Source organism: Anomaloglossus baeobatrachus, chromosome 11 (genome assembly GCF_048569485.1).
Source record: "Anomaloglossus baeobatrachus isolate aAnoBae1 chromosome 11, aAnoBae1.hap1, whole genome shotgun sequence".
Taxonomy (NCBI): Eukaryota; Metazoa; Chordata; class Amphibia; order Anura; family Aromobatidae; genus Anomaloglossus; species Anomaloglossus baeobatrachus.
The window spans coordinates 132,974,997-132,992,915 of record NC_134363.1 but is presented as its reverse complement, the minus strand read 5'-3'; the positions used below and the strand labels follow the sequence as shown (position 1 = coordinate 132,992,915).

Genomic DNA, 17,919 nt, shown 5'->3' with positions numbered 1-17,919 from the left:
CATTTTTACAATTTTCCATATTAAGAGATTTTCCCATTGATAAATCTTCATTTGATAAACAAGAACTTTTTTTTATAGGACCAAATATCCAAATATGTGCTAGGAACAAGCAGTGAAGTAGTTAAGACGATGCTGTAAGTACTTTATCGGTTACATAATTGTCCTTCATTTTATCTCAGGAGGCTCCTTAGCGTCTAAAATATTTACTGTGTAAGAAGAAATGCAACCGCCAATTACGGATCCGTTTTAGCAGCTGCCGCACAAAGGATTTCTTCCAAAGCCGTTCAGCAATTTCCTGTATCCACAGCGTGGTCCAAAGATTGAATTATCTTCATGTGTGATAATTCCACAGTGGACAATATGCTGCAGCGATTATGAAGAATATGCTGGTTTACCCCATTAAAGGGAACCGCGGCCAGCATGTATCATACACTGGCTGCATGAGATCAGTAAGGTTAGTGTAAAGCTGAAAAGCTACAGTATACCAGAGAAGAACATACTTATGACTGTAGAACCAAGCTGTACAGGAAACTACTCGAAAAGGTCGGTCCCCTCAATGACTGATGGGTCTCTCCTTGTATGTATGGGTAAGGACAGACCTGTCAATCATTGGCAGTGGGCAGGGAGAAGCCCCAGGGACTCACCTTCCCAACGAGTCTCCCGCAGGCTTTATCCTCGGTGGCTTTTACGGAGTTCATACAACCAGTGCCTGATACCTGATGTCCATGGATTGGACAGCATGTATCCGCTATCAAGTTCCCTTTAAACAAAGGAGTAAAAAAAATTTGTATCTTAGGGTGTTTCACCAATTTTCCACATAGCGATTCAGAGAGAAATACCACTCAATGCACGTTCTTCTCAGGATTAGCTATAGGTCCCACCAATATATGAGAATGAAACGGTTACATACTGGTCCGGACTGGCCATCTGGCAATTCTGGTAAATGCCAGAAGGGCCACCTGACATGGTCCTCTATGCTGTCAACACTATCGGCATCCTCAGAATGCTGAAACTGTTGACAGTTATGATGGATAACAAAGCCCCAGGCTCCATCACTTACCCCAGCAGGCCGCAGGCTTCCCTTGTATCTGCTGCCTGCCAGAGGCCAGCACCAAGCGGGAGACATTGGCGTTGCAATGGACATCAGTGCACAGGGCCACCAGCAATCACTGTGAGGCCGGCTAGAAGAGGAGACGGACGTTGAGGAGGACAAGGAGTCTATATTAGGTGAGTATCATGATTATTTATTTTTGGGGGCTGTTGGAAACTATAATACTGCATAGGGCACTGTGCGCTGGACCATAATATTACATAGGTCACAGTGGGGTGGACCTGCATATTATACAGGGAACAGTGGGGTGGAAATTACCTACTTATTAAAAATTTCTTTATTTATATGCATTAAAAAAAACAAACAAAAACATAAACCAAATGTGGACTAAAATTTCTTAGGTAGCATGAAAGATACCATGAGCCCAATTTGAAAACTCTGAGATCTCTGAGTGCCAAAACAGATAAATCGTCATATTAGGAGGCAAAACAAGGGGGAGGGGGGGGAGGGGTTCCCTTTCCTCTCACCCTAATTCAATATATCACTGCCTGCCCATGGAGTACTATATACACACACACACACACACACACACACACACACACACGTGTCTGCTATCTAGGTTAGGATCTTTTAAGTGCACTGAATGTATAAGTGGTAGTTGTTCACAGGGCCGGATTAAGGTTGGTGGGGGCCCCTGGGCAGAAAATCTGGTGGGGGCCCAATAACGTTAACATTTTAACCATAACAGTAGAGCACGAACTGTAGCATTTAGATATAAATACTGCACCTCAGTCTCACATTCCCCCTCCTCAGCATACTGTGCCCTCCATACTGTGCCCTCACACTGGCCCCCATGCTGCCCCTTCTCTATACTGCCTACCTCCTTCACTATCCAGTCACTATACTGCACCTTAGCCTTGCATTCCCCTCCGCAGCATACTGTGCCCTCCATACTGTGCCCTCACACTGGCCCCCATGCTGCCCCTTCTCTATACTGCCTACCTCCTTCACTATACAGTCACTATACTGCACCTTAGTCTTGCATTCCCCTCCGCAGCATACTGTGTCCTCCATACTGTGCCCTCACACTGGCCACCATGCTGCCCCTTCTCTATACTGCCTACCTCCTTCACTATCCAGTCACTATACTGCACCTTAGTCTTGCATTCCCCTCCGCAGCATACTGTGTCCTCCATACTGTGCCCTCACACTGGCCACCATGCTGCCCCTTCTCTATACTGCCTACCTCCTTCACTATCCAGTCACTATACTGCACCTTAGTCTTGCATTCCCCTCCGCAGCATACTGTGACCTCCATACTGTGTCCTCACACTGGCCACCATGCTGCTCCTTCTCTATACTGCCTACCTCCTTCACTATCCAGTCACCATACTGCACCTCAGTCTCACATTCCCCCTCCTCAGTATACTGTGTCCTCACACTGGCCACCATGCTGCCCCTTCTCTATGCTGCCTACCTGCTTCATTATCCAGTCACTATACTGTATCTCCGTCTCACTTTCCCCCTTCTCAGCATCCTATGCCCTCCATACTGTGCCCTCACACTGGCCACCATGCCGCCCCTTCTCTATACTGCCTATCTCCTTCACTATCCAGTCACTATACTGCACCTCAGTCTCACATTCCCCCTCCTCAGCATACTGTGACCTCCATACTGTGCCCTCACACTGCCCACCATGCTGCCCCTTCTCTATACTGCCTACCTCCTTCACTATCCAGTCACCATACTGCACCTCAGTCTCACATTCCCCCTCCTCAGTATACTGTGTCCTCACACTGGCCACCATGCTGCCCCTTCTCTATGCTGCCTACCTGCTTCATTATCCAGTCACTATACTGTATCTCCGTCTCACTTTCCCCCTTCTCAGCATCCTATGCCCTCCATACTGTGCCCTCACACTGGCCACCATGCCGCCCCTTCTCTATACTGCCTACCTCCTTCACTATCCAGTCACCATACTGCACCTCAGTCTTACATTCCCCTCCGCAGCATACTGTGTCCTCCATACTGTGCCCTCACACTGCCCACCATGCTGCCCATCTCCTTCACTATCCAGTCACTATACTGCACCTCAGTCTCATATTCCCCCTCCTCAGCATACTGTGCCCTCCATACTGTGCCCTCACACTGGCCACCATACTGCTCCTTCTCTATACTGCACCTCAGTCTCACATTCCCTCTCCTCAGCATACTGTGCCCTCCATACTGTGCCCTCACACTGGCCACCATGCTGCCCCTTCTCTATACTGCTTATCCCCCCTCCCCCACTACCCAGTCTCTCTACTATGCCCCGCACACTTTTCTTTCCCAATACTGTCCACTTACAATTTTCTCCCACCATACTGCTGCCTCACATTTTCCAATGGTTCCCCCCTGATTGCTGTGCAGGGACAAATATGCCGCATGCCCCCCAAAGGTACGCCCCTGTACAGTGTACAGGAAAATACATGACTGGTACACGCAGGGCCGGCTCCATGTTTTTGTAGGTCCTGGGCGAAAAAGTCTCAGTGGGCCCCATCCACACATAGACATGCACAGATACTGTACATACACATACAGGCATACGTACACATACAGTATATATTTAAAGACAAATTCACAAAAACACATATAAACAGACATAAATCTAGACACAGTCATACACACCGACATACATAGATGACACATAGATACGCATCACACATGCACACACAGACAAATTTTTATATTTTTATCTAATTTTTAATATTGGGAAGCCAGCAACAGCCTCATTCACCTCCCCGCTTGTCTCCATCCAGCTCCTCCTGGGCACGTGTCTGTGCCACGCTGATTGGTGGCTGACACTAACAGACATGGCCGCACAGAGAACACTAACACTGCTGTATATACATCACAAGAGAGGCTGGGGACATACACATTACTGGGGACATCCATATTACTGAGGAAAGGGGTACATAGCAATGGGGGGCATACAGCTCTAGAGGGGGGCAGTGGCTCTGAGGTGGGGGGGACAAAGAGCTCTGAGGTGGGGGGATGACATGCAGCTCTGGGGATATACAGCTCTGTGGTGTAGAGGACATACAACTCTGGGGGTATAGTATTATGCAGCCCCCATATTCCTCCATATAGTGTTATGAAGCTCCCATAGTCCTCCATATAGTATTATGCAGCCCCCATGTAGCACTATGCAGCCCCCATATGGCACTATGCAGCCCCCATATGGCATTATGCAGCCCCCATATGGCATTATGCAGCCCCCATATGGCACTATGCAGCCCCCATATGGCACTATGCAGCCCCCATATGGCACTATGCAGCCCCCATATGGCACTATGCAGCCCCCATATGGCACTATGCAGCCCCCCATATAGTACAATGCACACCCATATATAGCATTAGGCACCCTCATGTAGTACACAGCCCCTATATAGCACAGTGCAGACCCAGATAGCATTAGGCATCCTCACATAGTACACAGCCCCTATATAGCACAGAGCAGACCAAATAATATTAAGCACCTTCCCATAGTACACAGCCCCTATATAGCACAGTGCAGAGCCAGATAGCATTAGACACTCACGTAGTTCACAGCCCCTATATAGCACAGTGCAGAGCCAGATAGCATTAGGCATCCTCACGTAGTATACAGCCCCTATATAGCACAGTGCAGAGCCAGATAGCATTAGGCATCCTCACGTAGTATACAGCCCGTATATAGCAAAAAGCAGACCCAGATAGCATTAGGCATCCTCATATAGTGTACAGCCCCTATATAGCACAGTGCAGAACCAGATAGCATTAGGCACCTTCATGTAGTATACAGTCCATATATAGCACAGTGCAGAACCAGATAGCATTAGGCACCCTCATGTAGTATACAGCCCCCATATCATTTAATGCACCCCCATGGTCGTCTGGCCACAGTGATTGTACATACTCACTTCTCCTCGTTCCCCCGCTGCTCCGGTCTCCTCAGCGTGTCCACTGCTGTCGCTTTCTCTGACCTCTCAGCAGGCGCGCAGTGATCACGTCACCACGCTCTGCTGCAGAGCTGTCAGAATGCCGACAGACACAGCGAGAATCATGAGAGAGAGCGCGCCGCTCCATCTCATCATTGCTCTCAATTGTATCGGCAGCTGCGATGCCGATACAATTGAAAGCGCGATCCTCGGCGGGGGGAGGCAGCGCGGGCACCGGGCCCCCCTTACTAGCGCTACGCCACTCCTGCCACCACGAGTGGGCCCCCCGGCATTTGACCGGGTTTACTGTGATACAGACACCAGATGTTATACAATATACACATTATTATATACCATCTGATGTGTGTACACAGTATATCACACTGCTCTGTACACTGGATGCGGTATACCATGTACACAGATATACAATCCCCTGCACTGATCACACCTGGGCCTACAGGACAGGATGTAACATATTCTAAATGTAATATGGGCCATATAGTGTAATGTGTGCTGCAGGCTCAGATGTGATCAGTGCAGGATTCTGTGTAGTGCTGTCTGTGCTGGAGATCAGTGTGAGTTATTGCAAGGGAGAGATGAGGCTGCAGCCGATGACCCGGCACTGACAGCCCGACCTGATCTGCTGCAGAGCACACTCCTGCAATAACTCACAATGATCCCGGGCAGAGCTGCCGCTGACACTATGGAACCGGTCTGGAGTTATCAGCGGCGTCCTGCTCCCTCCTCACTGCAGCCTCCTGCCCGGCCGGCACCATGATTAATAACATCATACTTACCGGGATCCACTGAGACCTCCGGTCCTCCCACAAGCTCCTCTACGGCAGGAACTTAGAAGCAGCAACAGGTGCGCGGTGACGTCATCCTAGCAGACGCAGCCCACAGAGCGTGCAGTGGGCGTGTCTGCAGAAAAGTGACGGCCGGGATTGAAATTCTTTAAAGGTACAGTGCGGTCCTGAACCACACTGCGACATTAATAAAATGGCGCCCACACTGATGGTGGTGGGGGCCCCCTCAGAAGCTCTTGTGGTGGGGGCCCCTGGGCGGGAGCCCCGTCTGCCCCGCCTATAATCCGGCCCTGGTTGTTCATATATTATCTATGAGCCCCCAGTGGTAAATATTTTTCTCTTGAGACCCAAGTGACCTAACACGAAAAGAGTGAGGGTCAGATAAGGGAGAGCCGCCGAGGAATGGGGGCATCGTTTACATTAGGATGTACTCCATGGGCAGGCAGTGATATATTGAATTAGGGTGAGAGGAAAGGGAACCCCTCCCCCCCTCCCCCTTGTTTTGCCTCCTAATCTGACGATTTATCTGTTTTGGCACTCAGAGATCTCAGAGTTTTCAAATTGGGCTCATGGTATCTTTCATGCTACCTAAGAAATTTTAGTCCACATTTGGTTTATGTTTTTGTTTGGTTTTTTAATGCATATAAATAAAGAAATTTTTAATAAGTAGGTAATTTCTGTCACAACACTTGTTAATCTCTTACCTATTACTTATACAATTTCTCTGAAAAACAGTGGGGTGGACCATCATATTACATAGGGCACTGTGGGGCGGATTATCATATTACATAGGGCACTGTGGGGTGGACCATCATATTACATAGGGCACTGTGGGGCGGATTATCACATTATACAGGGAACTGTGGGGTGGACCATCATATTACATAGGGCACTGTGGGGCGGATAATCATATTACATAGGGCACTGTGGGGCGGATTATCATAATATACAGGGAACTGTGGGGTGGACCATCATATTACATAGGGGACTGTGGGGCGGATTATCATAATATACAGGGAACTGTGGGGTGGACCATCATATTACATAGGGCACTGTGGGGCGGATTATCACATTATACAGGTAACTGTGGGGTGGACCATCATATTACATAGGGCACTGTGGGGCGGATAATCATATTACATAGGGCACTGTGGGGCGGATTATCACATTATACAGGGAACTGTGGGGTGGACCATCATATTACATAGGGCACTGTGGGGCGGATAATCATATTACATAGGGCACTGTGGGGCGCATTATCATAATATACAGGGAACTGTGGGGTGGAGCATCATATTACATAGGGCACTGTGGGGCGCATTATCATAATATACAGGGAACTGTGGGGTGGACCATCATATTACATAGGGCACTGTGGGGCGGATTATCACATTATACAGGGAACTGTGGGGTGGACCATCATATTACATAGGGCACTGTGGGGCGGATAATCATATTACATAGGGCACTGTGGGGCGGATTATCACATTATACAGGGAACTGTGGGGTGGACCAGCATATTACATAGGGCACTGTGGGGCAGATTATCATATTACATAGGGCACTGTGGGGCGCATTATCATAATATACAGGGAACTGTGGGGTGGACCAGCATATTACATAGGGCACTGTGGGGCGGATAATCATATTACATAGGGCACTGTGGGGCGGATTATCATATTACATAGGGCACTGTGGGGTGGACCAGCATATTACATAGGGCACTGTGGGGCAGATTATCATATTACTTAAGGCACTGAGGGGCGGATTATCATATTACACAGGGAACTGTGGGGTGGACCAGCATATTACATAGGGCACTGTGGGGTGGATTGTCATATTATATAAGGCACTGTATAAAATGCATAAAATGCAGATTTACATGAAGAGTTTAGAAGCACTACATTAAACGGAATCCATCATCAGAAAGTGATGATATTCTATAAATCAGGTCTTTGTGCTAAGTATATTTTTAAAAATATTGGTAAGGGTTAATTTTTTTTTTTACATATCAGAATCTGTCTTAAAAAAATAATGGAAATTTTGCTGTTTTCACACTTGCCACTGAGGCTATTGTACGCTCACTCATACTTCCGATTCTTTAGAAAAGACTTTTCAAAAGTCTCATAACCCTCACAGACAGGTATCACCTCTATATACAGCTGAAAACACAATATCCACTGTCCAAAATAGTTGGTGTCACAGCTCCCCCTCCCTTCAATCAACTTAGTGCACACTCAATAGATGCTTCAAAACTAATAATAGGATTTACATTCATCTATTGCTGCTAATCAGCATGTACATTTATTGGGTGGGTGGGGGGGGACTATTGTACTGGCTTCACCAGCCAGTGTGAAAATGTTAATTTTTTTTTAATACAGATAGGAATTTTAATGATAACATTTTACCAATATCTTAGAAAAATACAAATAATAATAATAATTAAAACAATTAAAAATTTAATAATAATAATAATAAAATAAAGAAACCTACAAATAAGACGTTAAGTGCTGGGTGTGTGATAGAGCATTTCCTAATCCTCAGCCTCCTGAGGTTATTTCCTCGCTCAGTACCAGCCTCTGTAGCTTAATTGATAGCTCATTATCGGATTTCCTTGCCTGGTGCCTGACGTTGCACAATCCGGGACCTATCAGTCAACCGAAAGAGGCAGGAGCAGGGCGAGGAAACAAGCTCAGGAGGCAGAGGCTTGGGAAGGTTTTCTCATACCAAGAGTGCATAATACAATATTTACCTATGAGTTATAATGCAATTGATCAGATGGTTGGGGTCATAGTAATACAACATGTTTAGAGAAAAAGATTAAAAATTACCTGAATTGGGGGAACTTCGGTGATTTTATCCACATTTGTCAAGGAAAGTGGGACATACCACAAGGTCGCTCTGTTGGTCATTCTTTTTGCCCCTACAGAAAATAAAATAATAACAAAAAATATATATTATAGCATCGTAGGTGACTAAGTAATCTTACACAGTCAACAATACATTACATTTTAGGACAATCTGTGAATCTATGTATAGGATAGAGTCCAGGCTACTAGTAATTAGAAAACTATTACAAGTCCCCAATCAGTTCAATAAAACATCAAGGTCACAGGAGGAGTATATTTATACCGATCACATAACGGAGGGGACTTCTAATATTCTTACAACTCATTTAAGAAGGTGCACTATTACTTTTAATACATAGCCCAGCTACAACAGAAATTCTTTTTAAAGATTGTAGAGGAAATGTCTACTAATATAATATTTTTATTATTTTCTATAATAAATGCAGTCAGTGCATATATGTTTTACATTACTTATCCTGTACTGATCCTGAGTTACATCCTGTATTATACTCCAGAGCTGCACTCACTATTCTGCTGGTGGAGTCACTGTGTACATACATTACATTACTTATCCTGTACTGATCCTGAGTTACATCCTGTATTATACTCCAGAGCTGCACTCACTATTCTGCTGGTGGAGTCACTGTGTACATACATTACATTACTTATCCTCTAATGATCCTGAGTTACATCCTGTATTATGCTCCAGAGCTGCACTCACTACTCTGCTGGTGGAGTTACTGTGTACATACATTACATTACTTATCCTCTACTGATCCTGAGTTACATCCTGTATTATGCTCCAGAGCTGCACTCACTATTCTGCTGGTGCAGTCACTGTGTACATACATTACATTACTTATCCTGTACTGATCCTGAGTTACATCCTGTATTATACTCCAGAGCTGCACTCACTATTCTGCTGGTGCAGTCACTGTGTACATACATTACTTATCCTGCACTGATCCTGAGTTACCTCCTGTATTATGCTCCAGAGCTGCACTCACTACTCTGCTGGTGCAGTCACTGTGTACATACATTACATTACTTATCCTGTGCTGATCCTGAGTTACATCCTGTATTATAATCCAGAGCTGCACTCACTATTCTGCTGGTGCAGTCACTGTGTACATACATTACATTACTTATTCTGTACTGATCCTGAGTTACATCCTGTATTATGCTCCAGAGCTGCGCTCACTATTCTGCTGGTGCAGTCACTGTGTACATACATTACATTACTTATCCTGTACTGATCCTGAGTTACATCCTGTATTATACTCCAGAGCTGCACTCACTATTCTGCTGGTGCAGTCACTGTGTACATACATTACATTACTGATCCTGTACTGATACTGAGTTACATCTTGTATTATAATCCAGAGCTGCACTCACTATTCTGCTATTGGAGTCACTGTGTACATACATTACATTACTTCTCCTGTACTGATCCTGAGTTACATCCTGTATTATACTCCAGAGCTGTACTCACTATTCTGCTAGTTCAGTCACTGTGTACATACATTACATTACTTATCCTGTACTGATCCTGAGTTACATCCTGTATTATACTCCAGAGCTGCACTCATTATTCTGCTAGTGGAGTCACTGTGCACATAGATTACACTGCTTGTACTGATATCCTCTATTACACTCCAGAGCTGCATTCATAATTTTGCCATTGGGAACAGTGAATTAGATTGTTATCACAAACCTCTAAAAGCTCAGCTACACCCCTACATTGCAAAGTACCAGTGCAATCCTCCTACATCGGATGTATGGTACGGAGGGATAGTTACCAGAATGCTAATTAAGGGGATACGCTTTCTGCAGAGACATTAGATGAGCAACAGATGCTGGAAATGTTATGCTTTTAAGTGTGCAGAATTGTGAATGCAGCTACGGAGCATAATACAAAGGTTATATATTATAGTGATTTAACCTTTTATACAGATCAATACTATAAGTATACTGACAGACCGGGTCTATAGCTGGACACACATTTCCTACATGAATAAATACAGATTGGTCCCAGATTATTTAATATTTCAGATTGTCGGATTATCAAATACACTGGATAACAGGATGACAGATACCGTAACACATATTGATTCAATAATCATATGTACTGTAAGAACAGAATAAGGCACACATCCCCTTGTGTTCAGCTCTGTTCTGGAAAACCAACTACTAACCTGAGCCTCTGGGGTATCATTAAAAAGCTGCAGCAATTCCAGTAACCTGGGCACTGCACCCTGGGTGTTAGATGTCACATTCATTAAATCTGCACGGTTTGCTAAAGTTTTAATTAAAATGCAATTATAAATTAAGATTAAGGAGGAATGTCCCTTGACAGTGTAATAAAAAGAGCTCATTAAGTCCTCTATTAATCTAGGAATTAAAGCATATCATAAACTTGCTTCTTTGCATTGGTTACATTGGGTATGTGATGGGAATACTGGTCATAGATGAGAAGGCTGCAACACCAAATGAAACTGTTCAATGTCACTTGTCCTATTCCACGTCCTTAAAAAAAAAGAAAGCAAACAAACATGCCACAAGACATAATGGCAATCTTTTCTAATTTAAGATTAATTTCTAAAAAAGTATGCCCTTGTTCCCTTAATAGAAACATTAGTAAGGGTGCTTTACATCGCTAACGATATATCGTCGGGGTCACATCGTTAGTGACGCACAACCGGCGTCGTTAGCGACATCGCAGCGTGTGACACCAAGGAGCGACGATCAACGATCGCAAAAACGCCAAAAATTGTTGATCGTTGACACGTCGCTCCTTTTCATAATATCGTTGGTGGGGAATGCCGTTGGTTGTTCGTCGTTCCTGCGGCACCACACATCGCTGTGTGTGACACCACAGGAACGACGAACATCTCCTTACCTCCGTACACCGGCAATGAGGAAGGAAAGAAGGAGGTGGGCGGCATGTTCCGGCCGCTCATCTCCTCCCCTCCTCTTCTATTGGACAGCCGTTTTGTGACGTCGCTGGGACGCCGAACGCACCTCCCCCTTAAAGGAGGGATTGTTCGGTGTCTCCAGCGATGTCGCAGAACAGGTATGTGCGTGTGACGCTGCCGTAGCGTTAATGTGCGCTACGGCAGCGATCACCACATATCGCACCAATGACGGGGGCGGGTGCTATCACTCGCAACATCACTAGCAGTCGCAGCGTGTAAAGCACCCTTTACTTTCCTGTCCCAACTCCAGAGCCGAGCGTTGGCTATCTCCTGCTCAGCCCCGTCTCTGCGTTGGATTACAGGTTCAACCGGACGTCATCTTGTCAGACTAAACCTGCCTCAGATCTTCTAATCACGCCTCCCATGGTATGATTGACAACCTGCTTACACTACTTGCTATGATAGGACCATTATGCAGGCTGTCAATCATACCAAGGAGGGGGCAAGTCTTAGAAGAACTGCAGCAGAACTAGACCAGGGGAACAGATGTTCCACCAGACTAGTCCTGTCTGATAAGACGGTGAGGCTACAGAACAGAACTTAATTCTTCAAACACTGCAGCTTAGTAACTCCAAAAACACCATACCTACAGTAAAGGTTGGAGGTGGAATCATCATGGTGTGGGGCTGTTTTTCAGCATACAGCACAGGCAAGCTTCATATAATTGACGGAAGGATGAATGGACAAATGTACCGAAAAATTCTTTATAAAAATCTGCTGCCATCTACCAGCTCCGGTGGTCGGCTCGGCCATTCTACTTCTTTCTCTGAAACCAATTGAAGGTTTCCTTGTCTGTGTGTTTGGGATCATTGTCTTGCTGAAATGTCCACCCTCGTTTCATCTTCATCATCCTGGTAGATGGCAGCAGATTTTTATCAAGAATTTCTCAGCACATTTGTCCATTCATTCTTCCTTCAATAATATGAAGTTTGCCAGTGCCAATGCTGAAAAATAGCCCCGCACCATGATGTTCCCACCTCCACACTTTACTGTTGGATTGGTATTTTTTGGGAGATTTTCCTTTTGGCCTCCAAACATGGTGTGTATTATGGCATCCAAAGAGTTCAATTTTGGTCTCATCTGACCAGACTATATTCTCCCAGTATTTCACAGGCTTATCTAAGTGTTGTTGAGCAAACTTTTAATGCCCTGGAATATAGTTTGTGTTCAGCAATGGAGTGGTGCGTGATGAGCGTGCATACAGGACATGGAGGGCGAGTGTATTACTTATTGTTTACTTTGAAACTACTGAATCTAGGTCTTTCTATTGCTCTCCACAGCTGGTCCTTGTCTCTTTGACAACCCTTCTGATATTTTCACTCCTCTATCTGAATCTTGCAGAGAGCACTTGGTTGAGGACAGTTTATGGTTAAATTATATTCTTTCCACTTTCGGATTATGGCACCAAATGTGCTCACTGGAACCTTCAGTAGTTTAGAAATTGTTCTGTGACCAATGTCATCAGTATGTTTTACAAAGGTCTTGAGACAGCTCACTGGTTTTACTCATCACTAGATGTTTATTGTGTGGCACTTTGGTAATGAGACACTTTTTTGTAGGCCATCAGTTGAACCAGCTGATATTATTTTTCACTAAATGGCAGGATTGCTTTCTAATTACTGATAGATTTCGGCTGGTGTCATGACTTTCCATGGCTTTTGTAGCTCTCTTTCTTTGTGTGTTAAATACTTTTTCCCTGTGTCATTTCTCCTTATTACACATAAATTATTTAATGGACATCTTTGGTTTGATTACTTTGCATGTGTGGAATGGATGGGTTCTTACCGACATCTGGTGAGAATTTTATGTCAACAGCACCTTTAGAAATAAATTTACGTAGAAAAGTATAGTATACAGTTAGGTCCAGAAATATTTGGACAGTGACACAAGTTTTGTTATTTTAGCTGTTTACAAAAACATGTTCAGAAATACAATTATATATATAATATGGGCTGAAAGTGCACACTCCCAGCTGCAATATGAGAGTTTTCACATCCAAATCGGAGAAAGGGTTTAGGAATCATAGCTCTGTAATGCATAGCCTCCTCTTTTTCAAGGGACCAAAAGTAATTGGACAAGGGACTCTAAGGGCTGCAATTAACTCTGAAGGCGTCTCCCTCATTAACCTGTAATCAATGAAGTAGTTAAAAGGTCTGGGGTTGATTACAGGTGTGTGGTTTTGCATTTGGAAGCTGTTGCTGTGACCAGACAACATGCGGTCTAAGGAACTCTCAATTGAGGTGAAGCAGAACATCCTGAGGCTGAAAAAAAAGAAAAAATCCATCAGAGAGATAGCAGACATGCTTGGAGTAGCAAAATCAACAGTCGGGTACATTCTGAGAAAAAAGGAATTGACTGGTTAGCTTGGGAACTCAAAAAAGCCTGGGCGTCCACGGATGACAACAGTGGTGGATGATCGCCGCATACTTTCTTTGGTGAAGAAGAACCCGTTCACAACATCAACTGAAGTCCAGAACACTCTCAGTGAAGTAGGTCTATCTGTCTCTAAGTCAACAGTAAAGAGAAGACTCCATGAAAGTAAATACAAAGGGTTCACATCTAGATGCAAACCATTCATCAATTCCAAAAATAGACAGGCCAGAGTTAAATTTGCTGAAAAACACCTCATGAAGCCAGCTCAGTTCTGGAAAAGTATTCTATGGACAGATGAGACAAAGATCAACCTGTACCAGAATGATGGGAAGAAAAAAGTTTGGAGAAGAAAGGGAACGGCACATGATCCAAGGCACACCACATCCTCTGTAAAACATGGTGGAGGCAACGTGATGGCATGGGCATGCATGGCTTTCAATGGCACTGGGTCACTTGTGTTTATTGATGACATAACAGCAGACAAGAGTAGCCGGATGAATTCTGAAGTGTACCGGGATATACTTTCAGCCCAGATTCAGCCAAATGCCGCAAAGTTGATCGGACGGCGCTTCATAGTACAGATGGACAATGACCCCAAGCATACAGCCAAAGCTACCCAGGAGTTCATGAGTGCAAAAAAGTGGAACATTCTGCAATGGCCAAGTCAATCACCAGATCTTAACCCAATTGAGCATGCATTTCACTTGCTCAAATCCAGACTTAAGACGGAAAGACCCACAAACAAGCAAGACCTGAAGGCTGCGGCTGTAAAGGCCTGGCAAAGCATTAAGAAGGAGGAAACCCAGCGTTTGGTGATGTCCATGGGTTCCAGACTTAAGGCAGTGATTGTCTCCAAAGGATTCGCAACAAAATATTAAAAATAAAATTTTTTTGTTTGGGTTTGGTTTATTTGTCAAATTACTTTTGACCTCCTAAAATGTGGAGTGTTTGTAAAGAAATGTGTACAATTCCTACAATATCTATCAGATATTTTTGTTCAAACCTTCAAATTAAACGTTACAATCTGCACTTGAATTCTGTTGTAGAGGTTTCATTTCAAATCCAATGTGGTGGCATGCAGAGCCCAACTCGCGAAAATTGTGTCACTGTCCAAAGATTTCTGGACCTAACTGTATGTGTATATATAAGTACTAGAAGGTGGCCCGATTCTACGCATCGGGTATTCTAGAATTTACGTATTGTGTAGTTCATGTATGATTTTTGTTATATATATATATATATAGAGAGAGATGTTGTTGTCTGTAGTTACCAAGTGTTTGTGTAGGCGCTGTACATGTTCTGGGTGTTGTCTGGGTGTGACGGGGGGTGAGAGCGGTGTTGTATGTGTGTTGCGTGTGTTGCGTTGTTTGTGGAGCGCTGTGTGTCTGTAGCGTTGTGTGTGTGTTGCACGGTTTGTGTGTGTGTGGTGTGTTTTGGGGGGAGGTATGTTTTGAGCAATGTGTGTGTTGTGCGGTATGTGCGTATATTTGTGTGTGCCGCGGTGTTTGTGTGTTGGGTGTTGTGTGTGTGCAGCGTTGTCTGTGTGTGTGGGTGTCTGTGTAGGGCAGTTGTTTGTGGTTCCCAGTGTGTGTGTGTGTGTGGTGTGTTGTGCAGTGCGCGCGCGTGTGTGTGTGTGTGTGTGTGTGTGTGTGTGTGTGCATCAGCCTCTCTTCTCTCAGCCTACCTCTCCCAGCCTCCCTCAGCATCAGCCTCCCTCTCCCAGCCTCCCCAGCATCAGCCTCCGCCAGCATCAGCCTCTCTCCTTCCAGCCTCCTCCAGCATCAGCCTCCCTCTCCCAGCCTTCCCCAGGATCAGCCTCTCTCCTCCCAGCCTCCGTCCTCCCAGCCTTCCCCAGCATCAGCTTTCCCCTCCCAGCCTCCCTCAGCATCAGCCTTCCCCAGCATCAGCCTCTCTCCTCCCAGCCTCAGCCTCTCTCCTTCCAGCCTCCCCCAGCATCAGCCTCTCTCCTTCCAGCTTCCCTCAGCATCAGCCTCCCCTTCCCAGCCTTCCCAGGATCAGCCTCTCTCCTCCCAGCCTCCTTCCTCCCAGCCTCCTTCCTCACAGCCTCCCTCAGCATCAGCCTTCTGCTCCCAGTCTCCCCCAGCATCAGCCTCCCCATGCATCAGCCTCCACCAGCATCAGCCTCTCTCCTTCCAGCCTCTCTCCTTCCAGCCTCCCCCAGCATCAGCCTCCCCTTCCCAGCCTTCCCCAGGATCAGCCTCTCTCCTCCCAGCCTCCTTCCTCCCAGCCTCCCTCTCCCAGCCTCCCTCAGCATCAGCCTTCCGCTCCCAGTCTCCCCCAGCATCAGCCTCCCCAAGCATCAGCCTCCACCAGCATCAGCCTCTCTCCTTCCAGCCTCCCCCAGCATCAGCCTCTCTCCTTCCAGCCTCCCTCAGCATCAGCCTCCCGTTCCCAGCCTTCCCCAGGATCAGCCTCTCTCCTCCCAGCCTCCTTCCTCCCAGCCTCCCTCAGCATCAGCCTTCCCCTCCCAGTCTCCCCCAGCATCAGCCTCCCCAAGCATCAGCCTCCACCTGCATTAGCCTCTCTCCTTCCAGCCTCCCCCAGCATCAGCCTCCCCATGCATCAGCCTCCACCAGCATCAGCCTCTCTCCTTCCAGCTTCTCTCCTTCCAGCCTCCCCCAGCATCAGCCTCCCCTTCCCAGCCTTCCCCAGGATCAGCCTCTCTCCTCCCAGCCTCCTTCCTCCCAGCCTCCCTCTCCCAGCCTCCCTCAGCATCAGCCTTCCGCTCCCAGCCTCCCCAAGCATCAGCCTCCACCAGCATCAGCCTCCCTCGTCCCAGCCTCCCCCAGCATCAGCCTCTCTCCTCCCAGCCTTCCCCATGATCAGCCTCTCTGCTCCCAGCCTCCTCCAGCACGCCGTGCTCCTCTGCCGACACTCACACACCCGATCGCATCCACTCACACACACCCGATCGCATCCACTCACACACACCCGATCGCATCCACTCACACACACCCGATCGCATCCACTCACACACACCCGATCGCATCCACTCACACACACCCGATCGCATCCACTCACACACACCCGATCGCATACACTCACACACACAGACACTGACGATATCGCACATACGCGCTTATACTCACAACATCCGGGGATATCACATGCTTCTGGCCATGTGATCCTCTGGCAGGTCCTGGAAGATCACAACAGCACAGTATCGAGGCCGAGAAGCAAGCGATATCCCAGGATGTTGTGAGTATGTGGATGCGATGTGATGTGTGTGAGTGAGTGTGATCTGATTTGTGTGTGTGTATGTGTGTGCTGTTATGTGTGTGTGCTGTTATGTGTCTGTATTTTCCGGCGCTGCAGGACCTTGATGTGTGGATGCGATGTGATGTGTGTGTGAGGTGTGTGTGAGAGTGAGTGGGAGCCGGTGTACACTGGTAACTATGATACACATCGGGTAACTAAGGGACCTTGCATTGCGTGAGGGGGGCGGGGCCTGCAGAGAGCCGGGGCGAGAGGCCAATCCGTGTGGGGGGGCGGGGCCATGGCAAGCCCAGCGGCCAATCAGCTTTGTGTCACCGTAAGGACACAATTTCGGAGCATGACAGACAGACAGACAGACAGACAGAATAAGGCAATTATATATATATAGATATGTGTATATAGTAGTATAGTCTATAGTAGTATATAGGTAGAAACATAGATATTAGTGCATAAAACAAAAATATATTGATATTAATAGATAAAATATAGATAACCCACAGCATTTTTGCTTCTATTTTTTTTTTTTATTTTTTTTTTTTTTACAAAAAAGGGAAATATTTTTGTGCAAGACAATGAGGTTTTTTCTCTACCATCGGATGTTACCATAGTGATCAGATTCTTCTGTAAGACATCTATCCTGACCTTTCCATGATAGTCATCTGCATTTAA

At 46.1% G+C, this 17,919-nt stretch overlaps 1 protein-coding gene across 7 annotated transcripts in view; it reads right to left on the bottom strand.

The window, feature by feature from the left end:
* ACOT7 (acyl-CoA thioesterase 7) overlaps positions 1-17,919 on the bottom strand; it is a 342,748-nt gene that overhangs the window by 149,195 nt on the left and 175,634 nt on the right. For all 7 annotated transcript variants that reach the window (XM_075328840.1, XM_075328837.1, XM_075328835.1 and 4 more), the window contains one exon: positions 8,648-8,739. In XM_075328840.1, coding sequence (XP_075184955.1) covers positions 8,648-8,739 — 92 coding nt within the window. The remainder of the gene's footprint in view (positions 1-8,647; positions 8,740-17,919) is intronic.